Source organism: Centropristis striata, chromosome 3, assembly GCF_030273125.1.
Source record: "Centropristis striata isolate RG_2023a ecotype Rhode Island chromosome 3, C.striata_1.0, whole genome shotgun sequence".
NCBI classification, from domain to species: domain Eukaryota; kingdom Metazoa; phylum Chordata; class Actinopteri; order Perciformes; family Serranidae; genus Centropristis; species Centropristis striata.
The window spans coordinates 769-28541 of NC_081519.1; the positions used below are offsets into that span (position 1 = coordinate 769).

Here is a 27773-nt window from a genome sequence, read left to right on the forward strand (position 1 = left end):
CTTCCTCCCTCACAGGGTGAGCAGGAAGACTGAAGACTATTTCAGTCTCTTCTTATAGAGCCAGTCTGGTCCTGGGTCTGCTGCCGTTCTCATCATATTCACCAACTCTCTGATTTTAAATCTGATTGTTTCTGTTTCTGCTGCCAGCTCCTTTGGTAAGTTTAACTGTTCTTTATCTTTGAATGTCTGAGAGGTTTTTTTTTACTTTTGTAAAGTTTTTTTTAAATAAACTCTACTTGTATTCTTTGGGTATTAGATCAGAATAAATATCATGAACTCACAATGGATGATTTTATATTTAAAGATTATTAAAAACTATTATCCCACAGTAACTTCTGGTTGTACACAGATTGAAAGGATGTTCGTTTGTCTTCAGTTAAAAAAGGAGGGGACAGTGAACATGTCTTTTCAATGTTATAACATGTTTTGTTTCATTGTCCTGTTAAAAAAAAACAAAAAAACCCAGAGGCTTAAAGAACATAAACGCTTCATTTAAAATGTGTTTTTATTAAAATATTGACTTGTTGTCAAATGCAGGTGATGAGTGTCATTACAGTCCAGAGTGTGAAAATGGTGACAGCCAACATGTTACTGCGTCTTCTTTCTTTCAGGTGAGTCACTTTTATTTGGAAATGCCACTTTTATTATTTACAGCCAGAACTTAGAAAGCCATGTAACAATACTGGCTTCAGTATTTGGAAATGTTGTGGTGAGTTTAGGCGGGTTTAGTCACCACTGAGGTCGGCTGATGGAGGATTTATGAACTAATGTTTATGAATAGTCAATAGATAACCACTGTACTGCTTATGTACATTTAGTTTCTCTCTGCATGTTTTATTTTTAATGTTTATCATGTGTCTGATTTCACAGCTGCTTTGGCTGTTTGTCCTGATGAAGCAGACCTTTCCATCTCTGCACCAAAGAAGATGGAAGCACTGAGTGGATCTTGTCTGCAGATCCCATGTAACTTTAGTGTTAAATACAAAGAGAAATTCAGCAGCACAGGAACAATCTTTGGAGTGTGGATTAAAAGGCACTACCAATCTAGCCAATTATCCAAACAATGTGATTTTCAACAGCAGCAAGATGAATAACACCTACCCAATGAGTCTGACTGGAGACCTGAGTGATAAAAACTGCACCACTTTATTTTCCAGTTTAATCACAAGTTACACAGACAGATACTACTTCAGGATTGAGAAACCATCATTCAGGGCAACAGCTTTTTGTAATCCTCTTCAGATAACAGTTAACGGTAAGAAAATTATGATTCATTAGTCAATCCACAATTTTAGGGTGAACTCAGTTGAAGTACACTTTTAAATATAGGATTTGTTTTTACTTTGTCATGAATTTAAATTCTGATTTAAGCCTGAATCTATTGTTACACTTTGACTTTAAAATGGTCAAATGTTGGGACATTACATTAGTGTCACCTTTAGCTTTGGAGTGTAAATAAAAACATGTTTCTTTATCTATCAGAATCTATTTCTTTAGTCCAACCTGTGTTTGATTTGAAAGCACAGATTCTGCTCCGAGGCCCAGGATGAATCTCTCAGGTGATGTGAATGATCTGAAGGAGAAGCAGTCTGTCACTATAACCTGCTCAGCTTTCACTCCCTGTCCACACTCCCCTCCTAAACTCACCTGGACTCTCCAACAAGACCCTCACAACATCATGGAGCAAGACACAGATGGAACCTTTACCACTAAAATCCAGGAGACCATCACTCTGTCAGACACACATGATGGACTCACCATCAGCTGTTCTGCAGGATATCCTGTGAATGAAGGAAAAGATGTGAAGACAGCAGCAGCAGCAGGAATCACTCTCAGTGTTTCATGTAAGACAGCCACTGTTTGTTATTGGATCCTGTCTGAACATGGTGATTCATGCTTATATCAGCTGATTTTAACTCATAAAGTTCATCTCTCATTTTCCTCAGATGCTCCCAGGAACACCTCAGTGTCCGTCAGTCCATCAGGTTTGGTGTCAGCAGGTAGCTGGGTGAAGCTGACCTGCTCCAGCAGAGCCAAACCTCCCGCCAGCCGCTTCACCTGGTTCAAGAACAGCAAAGATGGAGCCGTCAGAGTAGCTGGAGGAGACTCTAACAGCCTTAATGTCACTGAGGGAGGAGATTATTACTGTGTGGCTACAAATGATCTCGGTAGTCAGACGTCATCATGGATTAATATTGAAGGTAAATGTAGAAATAAACTGAATCTGCTGATTTTAGTAGAATCTGCTCTCTTCTCTTTTCAGCCTTTGTGCTTCTGTATTGCTTTGCTTGTTTGTTTATTTGTTTGTTTGTTTACCCTGTCTGAAAAACGTAAAATAAACCAGCTACTATTTGAGATACTCAGAGTGAATCTGTCTTGTTCCAGATCATCCAGAGTTTGGGGTTGGTGTGAACATTACAAATGATCTCGGTAATCAGACGTCATCATGGATTAATATTGAAGGTAAATGTAGAAATGAACTGAATCTGCTGATTTTAATAGAATCTGCTCCCTCTCTCCTTTCTGTATTTCCTTGTTTGTTTTTTACTTATTTTTTTCATTTTTGTTCACTGTAACACACTGTTTACTGTATTTGCTAGGAATGATTCTGTCCAAATAATGGTTCCATGTGTATGGTTCCATGTCTATATTTCATCTTTGTTTTGTCTTGGACAATGTTTTTTCTCTGTGAACAGAGAACTCTGCTGGCGCTCTAAAATGGGGTTCAGCTCTTGGAGCGATCATCTTCATCCTGTGCCTCGCCATCTGTGTTTGGTGAGTATCTTAAATGATATTTTAAAGAAATGTAATGATGCACATGCAGTAATATCTGTCTCCTGTCAGTCCTTCAGTCCTGACTCTCTACTGGCAGCATGTGGTCTGTTTCACCTCAAACAGCACAATGATTCTTCTAAAAGCTTTCTAATGTCTCTCCAGGTGCTTGAAGTCCAAATGTCAAACTCCACAACCAACTCAGGTGGGAAAATAATGAAGCTTGTTGTACAGTGTTGTATTGTGTAACAGTGACTGTGTCCTCTAGAATATGTGAAAGCATCAGTCCTAACACTAAGTGGGCAAGAAAAGTGACAAGACAACCTGTTAGCACCACACTGGTTACAGTCATCCTCCACAGCTGTAAAACACACACAGCAGACACTTCTTTCTTCAGTCTGGACGTGAAAATGGATCAAATTTGAGCACATGTGATATTATCAGGAAGTTACTTTAGTCTGTTTACAGCATGGTAGCTAAAAGCAGCTTCACTGTGTTTGGTGCTGACTCCAGACACACTTGCTGTTTCCTAAAAGGCAAAGGGTCCTTTGAATCTTTTTAACGATATCAGAAGGAAAGTTTGGTGAAGTTGACATGATTTATTATTATTTATTATTTTTAAAATATCCTCTATTGCTGACTGGAGACCAGTGTATAGCAGAAATGTGCCCCAGCTGTTATAGGATGCCATGGTGAAGTGTTTATTAAGTTTAAATGCATCACTGAATTAAAACAGTTTGGAGAAACAGAAACATTTTCCAAGTCTGCTAAAGTCAAACTAAAGATTGGTTGTTAGTGCATAGGTAAATCAGTTTGAGAGCAGTGAATGTGTTTCTAATAAATGAGGAAGGACTTATCCTCGCCTTTAATGTTTATATAAGGTTCCTTCTGACAAATTAGTCTTTCTTTTTTGCTGTGAAATTCAGCTTGCTTGTCTTGATTTAGGTGAACTGAAGGAAATAAGTTGCATTCATATTAAAATATATATTACTCTCTCTAAGCACTAACTCAGTAAGTCAACTGGACTTTGGACATTTGGATCAGGTCGTTTGCCGAGTGGAAGCACATAGATGTTGAATAGCTGAGGCCCGAGAATCAAACCCTGAGGGACTCCACTCAGAATAATGATCACTAGGGGCAACATATCCACATTTAACACCTTCATTACTGCTGTGAGGTGGTCAGAAACTATATTCACTCCAAAATGCCATTTAGTCTTTCATATTATCACAGAAGGATCCAAGCTCACATTATTTCTTGTTTGATTCTTCGATAGAGTCCAAATGGTGAAGATCCAGCCAGCAAAAGAGAAGAAGACATCCATTATGGAGAGATCAGCTTCTCCAATCAGAGAGCTGAAGCGTCCTCGTCCTCAGAGCAGGACAGTGGACAGCAGCAGGAGACGCTGTATGCACAGGTCAAAGTGTCCAAGACAGCAGAGAAGCCAGACGTCCCCGAGGATCTCTACGCTCAAGTGAAGAAACACTGAGTCTCTCTTCTCATCATGTTGGGTTGGATTATTCATAATATTGCCATTTTTGGCTTCTTTTATTTTCACTCTTAGTTCATGTAGAAAAGGACACAGAAGCCTGTGCAGGAAATTACACCTTCACAGTTAAATAAAGAGGAAGTCTAAACCTCCTCAGCACCCTGCAGCACAGGCAGCTTTGCACTTCCTCATTATATAATCTATGTTTGTGGCTTAACTCATACAGCTGTTGCTGTGTAGTGATATCTTACATATCTACATGCATCAATGCTTCTAAATGACAACATGTCAATGTTGTCTTTATAGTATATAGTTGTTTTGTAATGTTTATGTAATTTTGTGATATTATACAGGTATTTTTTTAACAAGACATGTTTAATATCCTTTACTTATCTATTCTGTTTCCTTCATATTTTGTACCCAGCATGTTTTTGTTATTTGCTTTATAAATAAACGTGAGACCGTATTTCTGCATTTGAGGATATTTATTCATTGCACTGTAATAAAAACCATGGCATACAACTTCTAAAAATACCTATTAATCTCAGTTGCATTTATTGGTCCAACATTTCACATATTGTGTGTAAACATCACCTGAAATCATACAAGTTAATCACAAACATTACAAAAGTGGCAAGATGAATTATGCATAGTAATCCCCACGAGAAATCTGCTACAATGTTTTGAGTAGCTAATGGCCCTGTGAAATATATTTATTTTATATTTATCAATTCAAAATAAAGGGCGTTTAATGAGACATAGTGTATTAAAAGAGCTGGTGCTAAAATTAATTTAAAACCTTTAATGAATAAAACTGTTAAAACTTGATCTACTTTTGTCAGACTTTTACTAGAAAAAAGAGATCTTTGGGCTTCAGTGTGTGAACATTAGCAGCCTAGACACTGTTCTGTTCAATATTCCAGAGGCACTAATCAGTTTCTGTGCTTTAGTACCATGACAGGTCTTGGGAGTGAATGGAGGAAGTGACGTTAGTGTCTCCACATGATAAATCTGACAATATCACAGAAATCTAACCTTCATGTTGAGTCAAACCTTCCTCCTAGCACCAACATAACACCAGCCCCACAGCATTCATGTGAAGATGCATTAAAGATTATTTGCTTTTTATCCCTGACATTCAATTCCTGACAGATTTCTCTTGATGAAAGAGAAAGACAAGAGTCACTGGCTGTGTTTTCATGCACAGAGAAAGTGAACTAGTGGCCTGGTTACTGGTCTTTTTGATACGTTGCTTTTTATTTGATGATTGAACAAACATGTCTTCCTTTGAACGGAGTGATCTTCACATTTCAGGACATATCCTATGTTGTATAAAGCAACAAGCCACAGCATCCTCTCAGGTTATTAACCTGTTTCTCCTTCTGAGTTGTTATGTTTTTATATTTCAGGACTAATCTCTGTGTGTATGTAAACCCAGCCAGTGACTCTGAGTGACCCTAATGATCTGAATCCTGAGTCATCAGGGTGTTTCTGGTTGAACTTGCTGTCAGTGGGTTTTAATTGTGCACTCTGTCCTCCAGCGCCTTCAGCTCAGCCTCCACCTGAGCCGGCAGATCAGCTCCGACTTGCTGACTGAAGTACGCTCTCAACTCCTTCGTCTCCTTCTGCCAGAAAGACTTGGGCACATGGAACAGGGCGCCCATATCAACACTGCTGCTCAGACCTTTGGTGTCGATGGCTCCATCTTCTGGCAGCCAGCCGATAATGCTCTTCTTGGCTGGAGATTTATCTTCTGTTTTATCATGGTGGTGTTCAAATTATGAAATGTTTAAACAAAAGTATGTATTGAAACAGAAATAATTTGACTTAATTAAATTGTACGTTAAAAACACAAATATAATGCAACACTATGCATTTTGTATCCATAAACTATAAACTTGTGTTTGCGTCTGCTTTTGTGATCACATGAAAACCATATTAAATATGCATTAACATTAAAGATGGCACCATGTGACCATGAGAGCTAACTGCACTTTGTGCGTACTGCAGATACCAACAGAGCAGTGAAGAAGGTTTCTACACATAGCAAGCTCAACTAATGACATTTAACTTTTTGCAGATCTTGCAGCTAAAAAATCATTTCTTTCATGAAAAGTTTCCCTAATGCAGGTTTTAAATGGACACAAACTGAAGAAAGCAAATCAAATGTCAATATAAAGCAAAACACGCCTTTTTCCTGGTTTTAACAATAATTAACATTTGAAACATTTATACTTTGACATTTTATTGTGCTTTATTATTAAACTGGTTCTCAAAACTTAAACATTTAAAATATTAAGAAGGCAACACAAGTACTGAGCACCCTGAAATTACAAGGTAAATATGAATATAACTGTAAAGCAAAATATCTGAATTTTAAACTAATTAATTTAATAATTATTAAATAATAATTTAAAAAGTAATAATATCTAATAATGACAGATGTCTGGTGTCAAAACAGAGGACAATCATGACCAAGATCGGTCAAAGTCCATCACTTTTTCCTTTTTTTTTTTCAAATCACAACAAGTCTTCCCCTTATACACTTGGTTAAAGTAGCTTTAAACACAGAGCTGCATTCAGTTATAACGCTTCATAGCTGGTTTGTGGGCATGTTATTGGTCTTGTTACTGTAATCTGGCAAAGATCCGCCCCCCTTTGCAGTTCTCAGTAAACCACAATCCTCAGTAAATCCACATACCTTTGGACTGCAGTAGACTGGGAGCAGCTCAACTGGTTTCACCACATAATATGGAGCGAAACACAAAACCCCTGTCTGTCTGTCAATCCCTCTCTAGAAATGTGTTCAAACTATAGTTAAAACAACAAGTGGCTGTTGTGTACTTTGTAAATAAATGTGGGAGAGTTACTTTGAAATGTGTAGAGTTCATATTTACTTACAGTAAGCTCAGTATTAACTGAGGACACAGAACTTTTCCATTGTATTGGAAGGATTTATACTTTTACTATGTAATGTGTCAGAGTGAAATATTTCACTCCACAACATTTAACTGATTGCTGTAGTTAGAGTTTCCAGATTAAGACATGATCCATTGCCTTTTTTCAAGCTCCCTGTAAATAAACAGTAAGTGCACCAACTCTGCTGCTTACTGAACATGCAATGCAACTTTTTATACTGTATATTCATATTTATTCTGCACTGGAATTCTATTCTACTCCTTCTTTAGACACTTTATATTGTATTGTATTTTTATTGTATTTTTATATTTTATTGCTTGAAGTATGCCTAGGTTGTTCTTTTTACTTAATTGTGTTGTTATTGTCTCTGTGTGTAATGCTGCTGCTACACTGTAATTTCCCAGCTTGGGATAAATAAAGTCTATCTATCTATCTATCTATCTATCTATCATCTATCATCTATCATCTATCTATCTATCTATCTATCATCTATCATCTATCTATCTATCTATCTATCTATCTATCTATCAACACAACAAATGTACCACTAATGTTCTTTAATTTCATATAAGTGTTGTTCTCATTGACTTTTAAATTTATTGTCATGTCTTAAATGTTTACCATCCGAAACAATGTGTGTGTGTGTGCGCGCATGTGTGTATGTGTGTGTGTGCGCGCATGTGTGTGTGTGTGTGTGTGCGCATGTGTGTGTGTGTGTGTGCGCGCATGTGTGTGTGTATGAGGGGTATTTTATGCCAGCACACTATACTTAAACGCCTAGAATGCGTCGCCTGTGCCAGCATAAAGTCTGATTAATAGGCGTGCTTACAGACACGCGTATTGCGAGTACACCAGATGACATGGGTGACGGGTGAAAACTGCCACGAGCGAACGCAGTAGACGCCTGTGTGTGTGTGTGTAACGCGTGTACGCCTATAACAGTTCAGCTGTTACACAGAGTCTCAGCTTCATACGGGGTTGTGAAAGCAGAACTTATAGATGAACTCCAAGCCCCCACAGAGCTGTCAGGATATTTCTATTATTTTCAGGCCCGTTTTTATTTTCTTGATGATATTTAATGATAGCAAGGGTGAAAGTACTATTAAAAATAGTAATACTAAAGTGCGACGCTCACAGCCAGTTCACAGTTCGCTCTTGGACATACAGTTCATTACGCATCAGCTGTAATGTACAAATTGAATATTAAGTAGCCATGCGGACCTGTCTCATGAATAAGGATGCTTTTTTGAGTAATTTTATGCGCTTGGACATACAGTTCATTAAGCATCAGCCGAGCATTGTCCGGTTCTGAGCTTTGTGCTCTGTGCGCGTTCTCATCAAAGGAGCTGCGATCGCGAGCAAGCTTCCCCCATATTCCAGGGATTTATTATGATGCAGCTACTGCGTTCCCATGGTGATGAGATAAACAACATGAAAGTAGCTTACTTCAGAAGCGATCAGCAGCACCGCCCGGTCAACTTCTGCCCGGCGCTCTGTATAACATGTGGCCTTCCCAAACATCAGGCTCACCCGCCGGCATTAGTTATGATTATGATTAATAATCAATAATAATAATTATGTTAATAAATGTGAACCGTGCATGGTTCAGAGAACAGTAGCCTATACTAGTGCATGATGATACCTTTTCCCTCTTTTTTATGCTTGATAATAAGTATTTATTAATACAGGACTTTTTTTGTCACGCAGTGTTGACATACTAATATTAATACCATCAGTATTTCCCAGTATCTCAAACCGAGAAGGTAGTAGTAGCAGATTAACTGCGATAGCGCCATCATTGCCACTGAGAGAGGATTTACAGACGTTTCCTTTTTCTTTATCTTACGAGGATCTCGTAATTATGAGATCAGGATCTCGTAATTACGAGAAAAGGTGTCTATTTTTTTTAAATCCAGTGAATGCGATGCGCTTCCGTACACAAGCTCTCCCAACAGAGCTCTATAAAGGCTGTACACAATACAACAGTAAAGACAAAACATGCGTATCGGCTCTATCGCACGGCACAATAAATCATTTTATTGCACAAAGTGCCGACTACAGATGAACCCAAACAGTAGATAAGGTGTTAAGGAACAGCACAACATCAGACAGAATCCTCACATTAACGGCGATTGTTGTTTCAGCACCACAGACAGCTCATGCGTAACAGAACATGCGCAGATCATATCCTACAGCAACCAGTTAGTGTGGAAACCAGTAAGGACACAACACCGGCCTTTAATCTTTCTGTTGTCTCACGCCAGTGTTTACTTGTACTGTTTAAGGTTGAGCCGCCAGCCGTTGTGAGAAATAAAGCACGACGCGGTGCGAGCCGCAAATATAACGACCACCAGTCAACGAAGAGTTCCAGGGTGGTCACAAGGGCCGAGTTACAAATGCAATTATACATTTATATCCTTTCTTACATACTTGTTTACATTTATTGTAACAAAATGTTTTTATCAAACTATGATGGCGAATTTTGAGTTTAACAGCCGCTTCGCTTCACAATTAAAGCAATCCATGTTTTACCAAGAGAGACCTATTACACAGTTTAGGCTGTTTCAGTCTGCCTAAATGCAATTTAAGTACACGCCTCGGCTGATGCTTAATGAACTGTATGTCCAAGCGCATAAAATTACTCAAAAAGCATCCTTATTCATTGGACAGGTCCGAATGGCTACTTAATATTCAATTTGTACATTACAGCTGATGCGTAATGAACTGTATGTCCAAGAGCGAACTGGGAACTGGCTGTGAGCGTCGCACTTTAGTAGCCTATTACTATTTTTAAGTAGCTGAAATTATTTTAATTATCCCTTTCACCCTTGCTATCATTAAATATCATCAAGAAAATAAAAACAGGCCTGAAAATAATAGAAATATCCTGACAGCTCTGTGGGGGCTTGGAGTTCATCTATAAGTTCTGCTTTCACAACCCCGTATGAAGCTGAGACTCTGTGTAACAGCTGAACTGTTATAGGCGTACACGCGTTACACACACACACACAGGCGTCTACTGCGTTCGCTCGTGGCACTTTTCACCCGTCACCCATGTTATCTGGTGTACTCGCAATACGCGTGTCTGTACGCCTATTGTACTTAACAGTCACGCGGGTCTTCATGTCACGTATTTGAGGCGTAGTTCACCCGTCACGCAGCCGTCACGTAGGCGTATGTGCAACAACGCGTGTACAGCGTCTGCGTGACGCCTGCGTGACGCCTGTCTGTCCATTGAAAGTGAATGGAATTTACACGCGCACGTTAGACGTTTGATGTCATCGCATAGGCGCTGTACACGCGTTTTAGTATAGTGTGCTGGCATAAAATGCTCCTCATAGTGTGTGTGTGTGTGTGCGCGCATGTGTGTGTGTGCGCGCATGTGTGTGTGTGTGTGCGCGCATGTGTGTGTGTGTGCGCGCATGTGTGTGTGTGCGTGTGTGTGTGTGTGCGTGTGTGTGTGTGTGCGCGCATGTGTGTGTGTGTGCGCGCATGTGTGTGTATGAGGGGCATTTTATGCCAGCACACTATACTAAAACGCGTGTACAGCGCCTATGCGATGACATCAAACGTCTAACGTGCGCGTGTAAATTCCATTCACTTTCAATGGACAGACAGGCGTCACGCAGGGGTCACGCAGACGCTGTACACGCGTTGTTGCGCCTACGTGACGGCTGCGTGACGGGTGAACTACGCCTCAAATACGTGACATGAAGACCCGCGTGACTGTTAAGTACAATTCTACATAGGCGTACAGACACGCGTATTGCGAGTACACCAGATAACATGGGTGACGGGTGAAAAGTGCCACGAGCGAACGTAGCGGACGCCTGTGTGTGTGTGTAACGCGTGTAAGCCTATAACAGTTCAGCTGTTACACAGAGTCTCAGCTTCATATGGTATTGTTTATAAGAAAGCACAACTTATAGATGAAGAGAAAGACCATCTCGTACGTACCAGATAAACTTAACGTTTTTCCGGCCAAAACCGGAGGCTTAATTAGCCTGTTTTAGGAGTGAAAGTCAGCAAAATGCAGCTTAAACAAAATGTTTTACCTCATTAGTTAACTACGAATGTCTGTAAAACATAATGGATCTGTCCATAAGTGCCGAATTGGGTTAAACAGTGTAGATATAAGGTCCGATGGAATCATATTGTGAACGGACTGCTGTCCACATGGCTACTGAATATTCATTAGATAGGTCCGCATGGCTACTTAATATTCAGCGGTGACAGCGATTATGGCTTCTGCAGGCAGGAAAACCTACCTAATTACAGCTGGTGCGTAATGAACTGTATGTCCGCGCGCGAAGCTGGGAACTGGCTGTGAGCGTCGCACTTTACTATTAGCCTACTATTTTTAAGTAGCTGAAATTATTTTAATTATCCCTTTCACCCTTGCTATCATTAAATATCAATTGATATCATTCAAACAGAGAGAGAGAGAGAGAGAGAGAGAGAGAGAGATTTCCTTAACAAGAAAATAAAAACTGGCCGGAAAATAATAGAAATATCCTGACAGCTCTGTGGGGGCTTGGAGTTCATCTATAAGTTGTGCTTTCTTATAAACAACCCCGTATGAAGCTGAGACTCTGTGTAACAGCTGAACTGTTATAGGCGTATACGCGTTACACACACACACAGGCGTCCACTACGTTCGCTCGTGGCACTTTTCACCCGTCACCCATGTTATCTGGTGTACTCGCAATACGCGTGTCTGTAAGCACGCCTATTAATCAGACTTTATGCTGGCACAGGACGCGTTTTAGGCGTTTAAGTATAGTGTGCTGGCATAAAATACCCCTGATACATGTGTGTGTGTGTGTGTGTGTGTGCATGTGTGTGTGTGTGTGTGTGTGTGTGTGTGTGTGGTCCTGGCGACACTTACAGTCGCAGAAACTATCACAGAAGCAGCTTTTAAAACTGTGTCAGGTGTTCATATTTCCATCTATATGTCTGCTGACAGATTTATGGCCATAGAGCGTCTGGAACATGGATCTTTATCAGTGTTGGTTGGACACTCAAAGCTGCCATGCCCTTCATTTTCTATAACTTTAAGCCTTCATTTAAATTAAATAGGTAATTAATATAAAAATCCACCCCTTACAGTTGTTATGAACAGAGAAATTATATATAGAGGCCAAAACAGTTTTTTGTACCAGGCTGCATCCAAACATACTTACTTTTGCTGTAAAGTTTGACATTTTAACATGGGAATCTATGGGAATTTACTTGCTTTTGGAATTGCTTGAAGTGGCCTTTCAAAAAACTGCAGTTTTTGGCACTTCCACACAAGGTTATTATAGTTAACGAAAACTAACAAAATAACGAAAACTAGAATTGAAAAAACATTTTCGTTAACTGAAATAAAAATAAAAACAAGAGTTTTTAAAAAAACGATAACTAACTGAAACTGTATTGTGTGGTTACAAAACTAACTAAAATTATAGTGGAAATGTCCTTAGTTTTCGTTTTTGTCAACTTTTTTCATTCATAATTCAGTGTTTCTATTTGAACATGCAACACATGGTGAATATGTTTACTGAGACTGGGATGTTTACACTAGAACCACAATACAAAACAGTTAATAACCTTATTGGGGCTGAGATGATAAACCAAAGGAAATAAAGGAAACATTTATTATGACCTCTTTGAATCACGCACCCAACACATAGCCCATTACAAAAAAACTAAAACTAATAAAAACTAAACTAAAACTAAGCATTTTCAAAAACTAAAAACTAAACTAAAACTAGAAAACTCGCTCTAAAAACTAATTAAAACTAACTGAATTTGAAAACAAAAATTCACAACGAAATTAAAACTAAAACTAATGAAAAATCCAAAACTATTATAACCTTGCTTCCACACTGGCTTCCCCCTTCAGGCCCTAGAAGTTATCACATCTGTGTGCATGGCTTCTTTTTCCACAGCTGTGTAACAGGATGTATGACACTTTGCTTTTCCCTTTATCGGTGCCTTAGTTAACTTATTTACTTAACATTGGCTACATTTGATTACAAATTTACATAATTATGGTAGAATTACCAGCGATTACCAGGTTTCTCAACTAAAACATAAACAGCAGTGTAACATCCAATTGCTTACACTTTCAGTTTTCATTGTGCAAATGGATTTATGCAGAGCTGTAAGTACATTTTGAGGCATCCTTTACCCACAGAGTACTAATATGCTGAACAGGAGCAGAGGCTATGTCATTTACAGCAGTAGTTCTCAACCTTTTTGAGTCGAGACCCCCAATTTAACATGCATGTTGTCCGCGACCCCAACTCACTGAACACAATCTCACACGCACAGTTCAGATCATACAAAAAAGACACAAAATGACCAAAAAAGACACAAATTGACCAAAAAATGATCAAAAAATACATAAAATGAACGAAAAAAGCCAGAAAATGGCCAGAAAAGACACAAAATGACCAAAAAAAGACACAAATTGACCAAAAAAGACACAAAATGACCAAAAAAGACACAAAATGACAAAAAAAGACACAAAATGACTAAAAAAAGGAAACAAAATGACAAAAAAATACACAAATTGACCACAAAATGACTAAAAAAGACACAAAATGACAAAAAAAAACACATTAAATGACCAAAAAGACTAAAACACATGAACACTTTAACACAGTGGAGACAGAGCTGACTTCCAAAATGATTTGGCGACCCCCAGAAATCATCTCGCGACCCCAATTGGGGTCCCGACCCCAAGGTTGAGAACAGCTGATTTAGAGACTGTAGGAGTCCAAACTGTGGCAGCAAGTTTTTAGAACCAGCTCATTTTCAGTCTTTGTAGAATGAAGTTTGAATTTCGAAGAATTATTCCTAACAAGTTCATTTTTCAGGTAAACATTAATTAAACAAGTTCATTCAAGACCAAGAAATATCTGGAATATTATTTATTTGTTAATGTTAGTAACAGGTCTTTCTTCCATGATGAATGACTATTTGACTCATTTTTTGAATTAAATCTTCAACATGTTCCCAGTTAAAGTTGTGTAACCATGAAATCCTCCAGGCGTCTCTGCAGGACGGACCCAGCAGACATGAGCCAGCAGTCCAGAGTCGGAGGGGAGACGATACTGTAGTCGACAGCATCGGCCCTACAAAAAAATACAGAAATAGCCAAATATCTTTGTGTATACACTGTAAAAAATGTCTGTAGATTTTACGGTGAAAATACGGTAAAATACGGTAAAATGATAAATGAGTTAATTCAGTTTCAGTAACAATGAAACACTGTAAATATATATATCAGCCAAAACTGTTTTTTTAAAAATACATAACTCCACTGTAAAATACACTGGCACCTTGTTTGTAACAAAATATATTGTAATATATATACAAGCCATCACTATAATTTTTGCATTTATTTTTTGTAAAAATACTTTTTCTCCCTTTTAAATGTACTAAACACCATATCTCTAACAGAACTATACTGTGATATTTAATGTTAAAATCTTTGTATTATCAACATTTATAATTATAATTAGTATTAGTATTTTCTTGTCAATTATATGGCAGAACAGAGTTTCTTTTGATTGAAAAACTTTTTCTTTTTTACAGTAAAATATGGAATAAAATGGCAATCTTAAACATGAAATCAACAGCGCTAATATCATTTTACCGTAATATTAGAAAAAGTTGCACCGTATTTATTACGGTAAATTTCTGGCAACCACAGCTGCTGGTTTTTACCGTAAAAACAACAGGGTTTTTTTTTACAGTGTAATAGAGATAAAATAAGAAAGCTGTTTAAGAATGCTTTATTATTATTAAACTAATATGTACCTGGTTACGTCAACCTCCTGGTCTTTGATCTTCAGTTTGATTGAGGGAGTTTGTTGCAGCTCCTCATAAACTGCTGGCTTCAGAGCTGGACACACAGAGGACAAACAATGAAGCAATCACACTGAAAAACACCTTTTAATGAATTATTTCGCCATTAACCAGCGCGGCTGGATGTAAACACTGATTCAATACATTGTCCTCCTTAACCCATAAGAACCTATGGTGACACAGGTGTAACAAACACTTTAAATCTTCTAGAATCTCCCATATTCAGCTTTATTTTTCACCTTAACTCATTAAATCCCTAAGTGACTGGAAACAGAAATGTGGAAAAAGTAGCTAATTTCAAAAAGTTCATTTTTTGTTATAATTATAACTAATTTAACAATTCTATTCTGTTAATATGGTGCACTTTATTGCATTTAAACCATTTAACAGCACTAATAATGTCACAATTTTATTATATGTTGCGGAGATGCAGCGAAAAATGCAAATTTGTGTCTCTGTAAGCAGAAAAGGTGTTGAGTTTATTTATATTAAAAAAAGAAATATCATAAACATAAATACCATAAATGCCCAATGTGACATATATGTCACATCACATATCTTTGACATTTAAGGGTAGTATTTAAAAAAACATGATAAATGTGTTCTATGTGGTCCACTTGGTCTGTGGTAGATCTCCCATCATTTTCTTTCAAGGATAAATGGGTCTGGGTTCTTATGGGTTAAATAGAAACAATTCCAGCTTTTTCACCCACCTAAAATTCCTGTGACGTTGTCTTCCAGTGGCTGCTGTCTTAAAACCGGCCAGAGGAGTTTTTCTCCGTCCTTCACATGAAGGAGGATGACCACGCGTGTGTCTCCAACTGCAACATCTATTTCCTCGTCCCGCCTTATCACGGACAAACTAGAAAAATATGTGCATCGTCTTAACTTTCTATTGAATAGTTTGTACTTACTTACAGGAAAATCTTAGTCACTTAAATGAATATACAGACAACAGTAAATTAGCTTAGCTCAGCATAAAGAATGGAAACAGTGTAACAGGAAGTGGTGGGCCTGACTATTTCTTGGTTGGGAACATCACAATGCAACGCCACCTTCCAGCTGTGAAGACATCCTGTCCACGGTGGCGTGTCAGCGTCTGTCCATCTCGTACAATGATTTTATTGGTGTCCACCTCAACATGCAGGTCAGTGTTTAAGTGGATGAAAATCTTTTTGAAGCCTCCATTCACGACTGAATCAAGCTCACCATTCACAGACAGCTCTGATACAAAAGACAACAGATTTGGTAGAGGTTTGACAAGGCTGTTGGAGGAATTTAACCCATAAGAACCTATGGTGACACCCGTGTAACAAACACTTCTTCTAGAATCTCCCATATTCAGCTTTATGCTTCACCTTAACTCATTAACTCTATGGAGTCTTGGGCTATTTTGTGCATTTTTGAATCATTTTCGTGTCTTTGTAAGTAATTTTGTGTCTTTTTGTGTCATTTGTGTCTTTTTGTGTCTGTTGTTCTGTCTTTTTTAGTTATTTTGTGTCTTTTTGTTTGCCTTTTTCAGTCTTTTTTGGTCATTTGTGTCTTTTTTTGTCATTTTCTGTCTTTTTTAGCCATTTGTGTCTTTTTACGTCTTTTTTGGTCTTTGTGCGTCTGTTGTGTCATTTTTAGTTATTATGTGTCTTTTGTTGGTCATTTTGTGTCTTCTGTGGGTTTTTTTTGGTTATTCTGTCTTCTCATTTTGTGTCTTTTTTGGTGATTTTGTATCTTTTTTGTGTCTTTTTTAAGTAATTTAGTGTTTTTTTTCAGTAATTTTGTGTCTTTTTTTAGTAATTGTGTGTCTTTTTTAAGTAATTTAGTTTTTTCTGTCATTTTGTGTCTTTTTTTTTTAGTAATTGGTCATTTTGATACTGCCTCCAGTGGCCCCCAGATAATTTGAGTTTGAGACCCCTGTTCAAGAAGATTTAAAGTGTTTGTTACACGGGTGTCACCGTGGGTTCTTATGGGTTAAGGAAAACTGTGATGGCACAAAGAGGAACATCACTGACCCCTGGTGGGATGATGAAGTAGTTTAAGGCGAACATCTCCAGTGACGTCGAAGCACAGTGGAAGAGAAAGATTCTCAGATTTTAGCAAAAACCTGTGGGAGACAGGAGCTGGAGAGGAACACAGAGACACATGTTGGGAAAATGCTTTTGTTCTCAACACCAGTTTACTAACCAAAATGTATTTTATCATGTTTAATAATGGTTAAACAGTGATCATCAACATGCCATTTGAGATTTAAATATGTTCAAGGTAAAAACAGGCCTGTACTTGTTTGGCATTGACAGAAAGTATTAAAGACTATCATGAAAATAATAATATATGCATAATACATTAAATACTCTACCTTTAGTTGCTCTGTCTGGCACAAAGGTGGGACGCACTTTCCCCCTCACGGTATCAACGTGAGGAGCTTCAAAACAAAGCAGTTAATACACACATTATTTTAATATTTGCCAGTCATCTACACAACTATTTTTTACAGCAAGGGTTTGATTTTAAATCACTAACAGCATGAATTACATCCATATGATACACTACCACGAGATGGTGTGAGCCCAGTCTCTGGCGGAAAGGGAAGCATTCCAGACATCAAATAACTTTCATCATCTGTAAACAAATGAAAACAAAGCTGGTTATACAAATATATATTCCAAAGCAGTGGAGGATATTTCTAGATATTGTAATTATTGACACCCATATTCTGACACCTAACCTCAGCTCCAAAACAAACCCACTAAATACATGTGTTAAGATGCAAATGCAGAAAAATGATATTCATTGGATCAAGAACACCTGGAGAACATTGACGTTTGAGAATTAACATCTGTATTTATCTTGCATTTGTATTTTCTTTAAAAAAATAACAACATACATATTACGTATATATTTGTCACAACTATAGCAAGTAAAATATAAATAGCTTCTAAAAGCCCAAAATATTAGACATTTCGAATTATTGCAGTGTTTCACCAGAATCACAGACGCATTCATCAAAGAAACGATTACAATGTTGATAAAGTGAAACTATTCAATATCAAGTAAACGATCCCATATAGTACAACATGAAAGCATTATGGGCATAGAGAATGTTTTAATGTGTCTTATCCTCTCTAGTCAAGAGCCTGAGATACTTTACCTGAGGAAGAATGAAACAGCATATCTGTCCCGTTTTAAAACTGCAACTATGTTTGTTTTTTAAGAGTTATTAGCAAATAACTTATTTTGTCATTTGGGGTTTTCGAAAGTGTTGCTGATAAGAACCACCTTATTGACACTTCTTCTAAGAAGAATCATGAGGTGAATATTACACTGTTACGGTGCGTTCAGACCGGACGCGTAGCGAATATTTCGCGCGACAAGATTACATACAAAGTCAATGCAAACACGCGAATAGACGCAAATTTTTGCCGGCGGCGCGAATCGCGGGTTTCGCGCGACGCGAATGCCGCGATTGACGCGAATGTCGCGGCGCAAATGAAACAACGCGAATTCGCGTGAGTTCAATAAATTCAACTTTGGCGAAATATTGGCGTGACGCTGTGTCGGGACAGCCTATCAGCGTTGAGATTCTGGACGACAGTGTCCGAGATACATACATGAGAGAGAGGAGAAAAGAGGCAGGAAGGAGGAGTGGGTCGGCAGGAGGGAAAAAGGTGGAAGTACTCTGCGGTCCTCTCTCCGTGCTGAGTGCGCCTCCGGATGATGTCACTCACCCAGACACGACGGCGTGTTTTCCGACGTATCTCGGACTTCCAGAGCAGGTACAGGGACGCTATGCTTGTCATGGTTGATGACAGAATGAAATGGAGGGAATTATTTGGCGCTAAATAGTCTCTTGGGCGAAAATTCGCTACGCGTCCGGTCTGAACACACGGTTACAGTTGTAGCATACATGCTTTTGTTTTCAGGAAATATAAAACCTGAGACACTGCAGCAACATGCACTGTAACCACCTAACTACCCAGACACTCGCACATTTGTGTTGTTACGAGTAAAGGTGGTGTGTCTCCTGTGAGATTTACCTGGAACTTGAACTTGGTGTGGTCTGGTTTTTAGCCTTCTTCTACCATACGCATCATTGCTCTGCGGTGAGAAACCTCTTCCAAACCCTCCAGATCGTATGGGTGGACTGTGCGCTACAGGATGATTTTGTGCCCATGTTCCACCTGACAAGGGTGGACTGTACCCTACAGGATGATTTTGTGCCCATGTTCCACCTGACAAGGGTGGACTGTACCCTACAGGATGATTTTGTGCCCATGTTCCACCTGACATGGGTGGACTGTGCGCTACAGGATGATGTTGTGCCCATGTTCCACCTGACAAGGGTGGACTGTGTGCTTCCCCTTCCTTGGGTTTATGGAGCACATCTGTCTTCTCCCCCGGAGGCTTGGTGACCACCATGGATGTGAGCGGGGTCACAAAGTTGTACTTCAGCGACAGCTCCAAGATCTCTTTCTTCACGTTCTCCTTCTCAGCTCCAGATAACAGCAGCCTGTGTTACAATGTGTGCAGTGGCGGAAAAGGTATTCAGATCCCTTACTTAAGTCAAATACAACACTGTAAAATTACTCCACTACAACTAAAAGTCCTGCTTCAAGACTTACTTAAGTAAAAGAACATAAGTATCAGCATCGAAATGTACTTAAAGTATGAAAAGTAAAAGTACTCGTGATGCAGAATGACCCCACTCAGATTGTTTTATATATTCCAAATATATTTTTACATTATTTGTATTAATTATTTTATGCAAGCAGTGTTTTAATTTTGTAAAGACATGTAATTATTTAATATACTGTTGTAAGATCTCATTTAAAAAAAGTCTAATCACTTTAAATTGAACTTGAACTTTTTTATGTTAAATCTCAACCTGTATAGTAACTAAAGCAGTCAGCTAAATGTAGTGAAGTAAAAAGTACAATATTTGCTTAAAATGTAGTGGAGTAGAAATATAAAGTTACATAAAATGGAAATACTCAAATAAAGTACAAGTACCTCAAAATTGAATTTAAGTACAGTACTTGAGTGAATGTACTTAGTTACTTTCCACCACTGAATATGTGCGCATATGTTTCAAACACAGACATCCATCTTATTATAGTCAATAGTAGAAGGCTAAACTTTGGACCTTGAACGGTCAATGGCTTGTTAGAAAATCAAACAACAATTGGAAATTGTGAAATAGTCATGGTCCTTCTCTGAATATGCAGCAGCACAGAAAGATGCTTGTTCAAAGGAAAAGAGTTGGTCGACACCACACTTACTCTTTCTCCAGAAGCTGTTTGACTGTGAGGTAGGCCCAGACCCTCTGGATGTGGCTGTTGGAAACTGTTCCAGTGGACTCCACAGTGGTGTTAGTTTCAGAAAAGGTCACCTTTCTACTCCTCTGTCATAGTCAAAATTAATTATCATGTCAGTATAATTTCACCAACCTTTCAGAGGATTATGGATGCTGTGCAGTGCTGAGTGATCCTTACTGAAATGGCCACAACTTGTGGAGAAAAGGTTTCGATGTCATTGTCAGTGATCTGACCAGCCACCACGATCTCAGAGCCATTATAAAACTGGCTGAAGTTGGTCTGGGTTAGGTTGGTCCCACCGTTATAGATCATTGTCACATCTATCAATAGAGGAGTAGCCACCTCTTCATAGAAACCCTGTTGACAGTCGGTATGTTGGTTTAATCTCTCCACAGTAAACCATAGTAAATGTTATTTACAGAAATGTACAAAATCACATCACAAAGTAGGCTATTTATGTTGGAGCAAGTGATTTAAAAACCTTCAGCTGTAAATCTGCATCAGAGTCTTCATAAATCCGTCGGGCCACACCGTTGTTCTGCAGCGACATCTTCTCAAGGAACTCAAAATTGACATCAAAACCAAAACCAAGACAGTAGAGTGGGAATTTATCTGCAATGGCCTGCCTGACATTTGAATGGATTACTTCGACATTTGTCACCCCTGTAAAGAGACAAGACATGCAGTCTAAAAAGTCCAATCAGCACTTGTCCTGTGATTAGAAGAAGTGTGTACATGACCACATTCTATAACTAAAGTGTAAACCATTTTGATGTTATTTTCATTTAAATATCCATGGTCTGGGTGAAAAAGATCTGAATATCAAGACCCCATAATATAAGTATTTGCTGTGTGTGTTATTGTAACCTGAGGTTGGGTCTCCATCGGTGAGAAGTATGAGGATGGACGCTGAACCTTCTCTGGGATGTGCATTCAGCATACGTGCTCCTTCCAACACTGCTCTGTTAATGTCTGTGGCTGTATTAGGATGAAAAAGTATCATTACTGCCATTCTGCTGCAAATGTTTGCATCCCTTCATAAAAACCATATCCATTTTAAAAAACCTCACCTCCTCGATCTACGATATTCCGTGCAAATGTCTTGGCACTCTCAACGTTTTCCTTGTTGGCCTGAACAAGTTCTCGTTTCCAGTGAAAAAGGTTGCTATCAAAAGTGAAAAGACCAAAGTGGTCCTCCTCTGCCAGGTCGCTCAAGATGTGGATCAATGCTATTCGGGTCTGGGCATAAACATCATTCAAACATCAAGATAATATGTGCCTTAAGTTATCCCAAAAATGGAAATGCATGAACTTAATAGGAATTAAAGTGTTCTGTAAAGTGAATGACAGAGTGATTATTGACTGTACCTGTTGTATTTTCTTGCCGTGCATTGAGCCACTTTGATCAATAATGAAGACAACATTTTTTGGTATGCGGGCAAGACTGGATGGAGCAAAGTGATGAACGAAGTATCCATCTGATTTCTTGGAGGGAGGAAGAAGAAAGTTTGATTAAACACAGACAATGGCAGAATTTCAGTCTTAATATTGCTGGATCTCGGTGTGGCATTCGACACAGTTGATCACAACTTATTACTAGACTGACTGGAAAACTAGGTGGGACTTTCTAGCACAGCATTAAAATGGTTTGGATCCTACTTGAAGGACAGGGACTACTTTGTGTCAATAGATAATTATATATCTGAAAATGCAAAAATGACATGTGGAGCTCCCCAAGGCTCCATCCTGGGGCCTCTTCTGATTAACATCGGTAATGCTAAAAACCACAAACCAAGCCAGAAACTTAGGTGTAGTCATGGACTCAGACCTGAACTTCAACAGTTACAAAGTCAGCCTACTATCACCTAAAGAATATATCAAGGATTAAAGGATTTATGTCTCAGCAGGATTTGGAAAAACGTATCCATATAATTATCTTCAGCAGGCTTGACTACTGTAACAGTGTTTTTACAGGTCTCCCTCAAAAGTCGATCAGACAGCTGCAGCTCATTCAGAACGCTGCTGCTCGAGTCCTCACTAAGACCAGAAAAGTAGATTATATTATTCCAGTTCTGAAGTCCTTGCACTGGCTTCCTATCTGTCAAAGAATTGATTTCAAATGCTATTGTTGGTCTACAAAGCACTGACTGGTTCAGGGCTGAAATACATTTCTGATCTTCTGCTTAGCTACAAACCACCCAGAACTCTCAGATCATCAGGGACTGGTTTGCTCATTCCCAGAGTCAGAACTAAACATAGAAAGGCACCACAAATCTGGAACAAACTACCAGAAAACTGCAGGTCTGCTGCAACTCTCAATTCTTTTAAATCAAGACTGATTGCCACTGCCTTCAGTAATACTGCACTGTAACTAATACATTTCTTGCTTTCAATTTTAAAATTGAATTTACTTTTGTATTCTTTCTTGAATATTTTATCTGCTTGTTTTCGGTCTTAAAATTGTATATTTGAATGTCAATTTATATAGCTCTAATAATGTAAATCACTTTGAATTGCATTGTTGTTGAAAGGTGCTATAGAAATAAACTTGCCTGGCCTTGTCTTGGTTAGAGTAAGTTGAAAACAGGGGAAGATAAAATACTAAGTATGACATTTTTTGAACAAACTTAAAGTCAACAATCTTCTAGGAAATGAGGTCTTGCTGTACCTCGATTTCTCCCAGAGAGGTGTCCCTGTTGACATCATACACAATAACCAGATCTCCATTCATACCCTGCTCCCCACAGCTGTCACACGTTTTCTGTTGGTCCTCTGTCGGGTAGAAATACACCCACGCCTGGAAAAGGGATGAATCAGGTTTCACACACTTTCTATTGACCAAGAAGTTGATGAAACGGGTTTTATCAGTGAAAGACTTTCTCACTGTTGAATTTGATTAGATTCAACTTTATTGTCTCTTCACAGAGTGGAGCACTACTGATACAATTAAATGTCGTTTGGCATCACACCAGAATGCAAAAACTGTTGAAAAAGTGCATATAGATATACCAAATTAAAAAAATTATGAATAATACTTGGAGAGTTGCAGAATGATGCACAATAACACCGTATGTAGAACGTCCAGAGCAATTGCGATGCCAAACAGTTTGATATGAGTCAAATTAAGATACCAGTGGAGTTGAATACAGGATTGTGCATCACTGCATGCTGTACCTGTTTGTCGGCGTGTGTTTTGGTGATGGCATTAGCCAGGGCTTTGGTGCTCAGTCCTCCTTTAATCTCGATGAAATTGATGCCGGTTTTCTCGTTAATGTGCACATCAACCTGGCATTGACAATCAAATAAAACAAAATGTAATAGTTAGAAGCTCTGGCGGTGGGAGATGTTTTTACACCAACATGGTTTTTTGAAAGACACACCTTGAAGTCTTTGACAGGCTGCATGGGTCGAGCGTGGATTTGCAGCTCGTACTTTCCAAGCGTTCGCTTCAGCAGCTCCTCATATGTGAGTTCAAAGGTGACCTTTTTGTGAGCAGCCACAGTAACAGAGGTTTTGAATTCCTCCAGAGTCCTCCCTACAGAACTGCAACAGACACAATAATGATTGCATTAAAGCAGTGCTTTCCCCTTCTGGCTTGTCACCCCGTAAAATTAAACAATGCCTATTTAATGCTCAGTTATGACCCATCATCACAGGCGCTCCCCTAGAGCAGCGGTTCCCAAACTTTTTCAGCCGTGCACCCCCTTCTATGTCCCAACCGGGTTGACGCACCCCCAATCCCCCACACCTTCAAAAAAACAAAATGCAATAAGATTTTTTATAGCCATATTAATGGAGGAGTGGAGGATGATGACAGGCTCAGGATCAGAGGCAGAAAGCAGATCAGTTGGGAAAATGTTATAATATTTTGAGCTGCGTCGAACAAAAATTGCAGCAAATTTAAATGAGCGTGGAGTGAACACAACCCGTCATCATAACACCGGTTGGAAAAATGATACAAGAACAAGAAGATAACTTTTTCTACGCTTCATTATAAGATCAAAAACAGCCAAAAATAGATGCAAAAATGACCAAAGATGACACAAATTGACCAAAAATACATGTAAAAATGACCAAACAACCAAAAAATAGATGCAAAAATGACCAAAATACTGCAAAAATGAACAAAAAAATGACACAAAAATGAATAGCCTGTATTTATAAATTAATTAATAACACGTCTTTATTGTGGGGGGGGGGGGGGTGTCATTATCAGACCGCCATTACATTTTTCATCTCGTGCACCCCCTAGCAGCAGCTCACGCACCCCCAGGGGTCCACGCACCACACTTTGGGAACCCCTGCCCTACAGATATGTGATAGTGTCATCGGTCAGAAAGAACCGCTCTTTCTCCAGCGTCTGAGACAAATGGTCCTCAGAGGACAGGACACACATCTGAGGAAGACTTCAAAGATCTTCCCCCTCTCCTCTTTCTTTGTTTATGATGTTACGACTCTTTGTCTGTTATTAATGTGGTGTTTTGGCTCATTTAGGTAACCATCTTGCCTTATATCAACCACCCACACACACACTCACACACACACATATGAGTGATGCCAACCTCTTCTATGAAAAGCATTACAATTTTCTTCAACTTGTATTTAATATAAATAAAGCAATTTTGTTATAATTATGAAATAATTGAAGAAATACTGTTTGGCTACTTTCTGAGACTGATTTTGTTGAAGATTCAGTAAAGTTTTAGTTTTACTGGTTTAGTAAAAGACTTAATAATAATAAATAAACAACAATAAACAATAAAGTGATCCATTGATCCATTGATCCATTGATCCATGTACCTGACCAGCCCAGCGCTTTCACCACGGGACACGGCCTCCGTGTACTGCTGCCGAGCGCTCTCTTTACCTTTCACAACACCATCGTACACTTGACCTTCTATAAACCTGAAGAAGACAAAAGAAAAAGTATTTGTTTACATACAAACTCCTAAATAACCCATGATGTATTTTCCATGCATTTTATTATAATTATTATTATTTTTCACACACATTCTGAATTTACTGATGAAGGCGTTCTTGGGAATCCGGACTTGGAATTCTATTTCCTTTGACTCGTCCATCCGATTGGCCACGCGGCTCGTGATGACAGTGGTTGCATAACGACTGGACACTGTGGAGTTGATGTGAAAGCTGTAGATGTCCCAGTCGTCCTGAGCAAATACAAGAAGAGCCACATTTCACAATTAAATAAATGGCTTGGTTAACCTTGTTGGCTGACGACCAGCTGACCAAAGATCAGAAAAACAATTGGTGGGTGGTATCAGTCACATTTTGTTGGTGAAACTGCAGAAACACCCCATTCCCCTTATTTTTCATCCCATATTTTGATTTTAAATGTCAGTAATCCCGAATACTTGTATCGTCAACGCAACCTCAAAAAGTCTTAACTTTTGGCCCATTAACATGGTTATTACATGTTCATACACACAATAAATAAAATATTTTTGTCAAAACATTGCATTGTTTTCTTCCAATAGTTCCCTTGACTTGCTGCTTTAACATAACCCAAACCATATACCAAGTCTGAACCCCATTATTGAATGGCTGAATGTCATTTGACGTTGTTTCCTCAAGTCAAGTCAAGTCAAAGTTTATTTATAGAACACATTTAAAAACAACCTCGGTTGACCAAAGTGCTGTACAGTTATTAAAATACAATAAAAATCATACACAAATATAGAAATTTAAAAAAGCAATGAAAACAATAAAATACTAAAAACAGTAAAACAATAAAATAGTAATACAAACTCGAAAACATCTAAAAACAGAGTTAAAAAAGGAAATAAAAGAATAATAAGTAAAAAAGGCAAGGATTCTTGCCTAGCTGGGACTGAACGCCAAGGAGAATAAATAGGTTTTTAATAATGTTTAAAGTGCTCAAAAGACTGTGCAGCTCTGACCTGGAAAGGTCGGCTGTTCCAGAGAACAGCCGACTCTGTCCCCACGAGTACAGAGTCTGGACCAGGACCAGGACCAGAGTCTGGACCAGGACCAGAGTCTGGACCAGGACCAGGACCAGGACCAGAGTCTGGACCGCGGTACGACCTGGAGCAGCTGGTTAGACGACCTAAGTGCTCTGGAAGTACTGTTGGGTTTTAAAAGCTCTGATACATACGACGGTGCCACACCATTCAAGCACTTAAAAACAATGAATAAAACCTTGAACTGGATCCTAAAATGTACAGGTAAAATGGGGGTAATGTGCTCATGCCATTTCTTTCCAGTCAGCAGGCGGGCGGCTGCATTTTGGACTACCTGTAAGAAGTGCACTGCTAACTGGTTGAGACCAACAAACAAAGAATTACAATAGTCTAGGCGTGATGTGATGAATGTATAAATTACTCTGATAAAGATAAGTCTTTACTTTTGACAGTAGTCGTAGCTGAAAGAAGCTAGTTTTGACTGTGGAGCTTATCTGTTTATTAAACTTGAAGTCAGTGTCCAGAATAACACCAAGGTTCCTTGCAGAGGGGTGACACAGAGATTTAAGGCTACCAATGGAGCTGTCATAGCCATCTAAAAGGTTTTGTTGGCCAAATAAAATAGTTATTCAACAACAGTAAGCCAAATACACACACCCGCACCCACACAAACCATATAGTAGCGAATAATATGAAACAACAATAAATTTGACGGTCAGCAGGTCACTAAACCTGGTAGACAGATACTCCAACCACTGTTTGTCTGTTCATTAATCAGCAGTAAGATACAGATAATTGAATTGATTCAATGTCCTTGTAGTGGGAAGCTCTTTCCTTTAAGTTTTGTGATCTTACCTTGTTTGGTAGTGTGGTAGCCAAAGCCAGCAGAAGCCCAAAGAGGGTGATTCGCACCACAGCTCTCTCCATGATGGCTCCTACCAGAGTGCAGCTGAGGCAGCTGAAACTGTGGTTTTAACTCAAACTGATAAGGACAGCATGTATGTGTACAGTTTTTTCAAAAGGGCAAACTCCCCTTCCCACTTTCCTCCTCTGCATTCTGCCAGGAATCACTCACATAACTAACAGAAATCAATCGTCGTAGCATCATGTACAGTCTGCCCACTTTGCTAGGAATTTTCATGCAAACACAGAATACATTGATTTGAAAAGAGATATACAGAGATAATTTGGCTTTAGCTCAGTGCGGTTTGGAATTGGTTGGATTTTAGCGATTCTGATTCCAATTCCAATTTGGCAATAAAGAAAAGAGACACTAGAAGGCAAAGGTGCCCTTTATATCAACAGCTTGCGTTTCTCTGAATACACCTGAATGCACCCAGAAGTCCCCGTTGACACCCACATGCTTTCCCATTTGTTGTTTACATGTGGTAACTCCTGGGGAAGTCCTGACTAGGAATGGGCGTTTGGAAGAAAACTCAATAATTATCAATCAATCAATCTGTAAAGATAATGTCAAGGAGTTTA

At 38.8% G+C, this 27773-nt stretch overlaps 1 protein-coding gene and 1 pseudogene across 2 annotated transcripts; one reads left to right on the top strand and one right to left on the bottom strand.

The window, feature by feature from the left end:
- The first annotated feature begins 570 nt into the window (after window positions 1-570).
- On the top strand, window positions 571-4538 carry LOC131968882 (B-cell receptor CD22-like; annotated as a pseudogene).
- Window positions 4539-14072: 9534 nt separating this feature from the next.
- On the bottom strand, window positions 14073-27301 carry LOC131968691 (inter-alpha-trypsin inhibitor heavy chain H3-like). Of its 2 annotated transcripts, none has more exons than XM_059329677.1 (20): window positions 27144-27301; window positions 25357-25517; window positions 25147-25251; window positions 23727-23889; window positions 23521-23631; window positions 23015-23143; window positions 21715-21831; window positions 21417-21585; window positions 21214-21324; window positions 20828-21009; window positions 20524-20703; window positions 20311-20432; window positions 19069-19541; window positions 17555-17653; window positions 17391-17456; window positions 17047-17154; window positions 16096-16264; window positions 15754-15902; window positions 14993-15077; window positions 14073-14304 (listed from the first exon to the last, which is right to left on the bottom strand). In XM_059329677.1, the coding sequence occupies exons 1-20, from the start codon at window positions 27213-27215 to the stop codon at window positions 14190-14192; spliced, it is 2886 nt and encodes a 961-aa protein (XP_059185660.1). In that variant the 5' UTR covers window positions 27216-27301; the 3' UTR covers window positions 14073-14189. The 2 variants fall into 2 exon arrangements, with proteins under 2 accessions (XP_059185660.1, XP_059185661.1); XM_059329678.1 differs by having other exon boundaries at window positions 14074-14304; window positions 17585-17653.
- Window positions 27302-27773: the final 472 nt, after the last annotated feature.

Coding starts and splice junctions, on each gene's coding strand:
- LOC131968691 (XM_059329677.1), bottom strand. CDS start 27,215: ATGGAGAGAGCTGTGGTGCGAATCACCCTCTTTGGGCTTCTGCTGGCT. Junction 21,010..21,213: donor CGATGGAGACCCAACCTCAG/GTTACAATAACA, acceptor GTCTCTTTACAG/GGGTGACAAATGTCGAAGTA. Junction 16,265..17,046: donor ACTTCATCATCCCACCAGGG/GTCAGTGATGTT, acceptor CTTTTGTATCAG/AGCTGTCTGTGAATGGTGAG.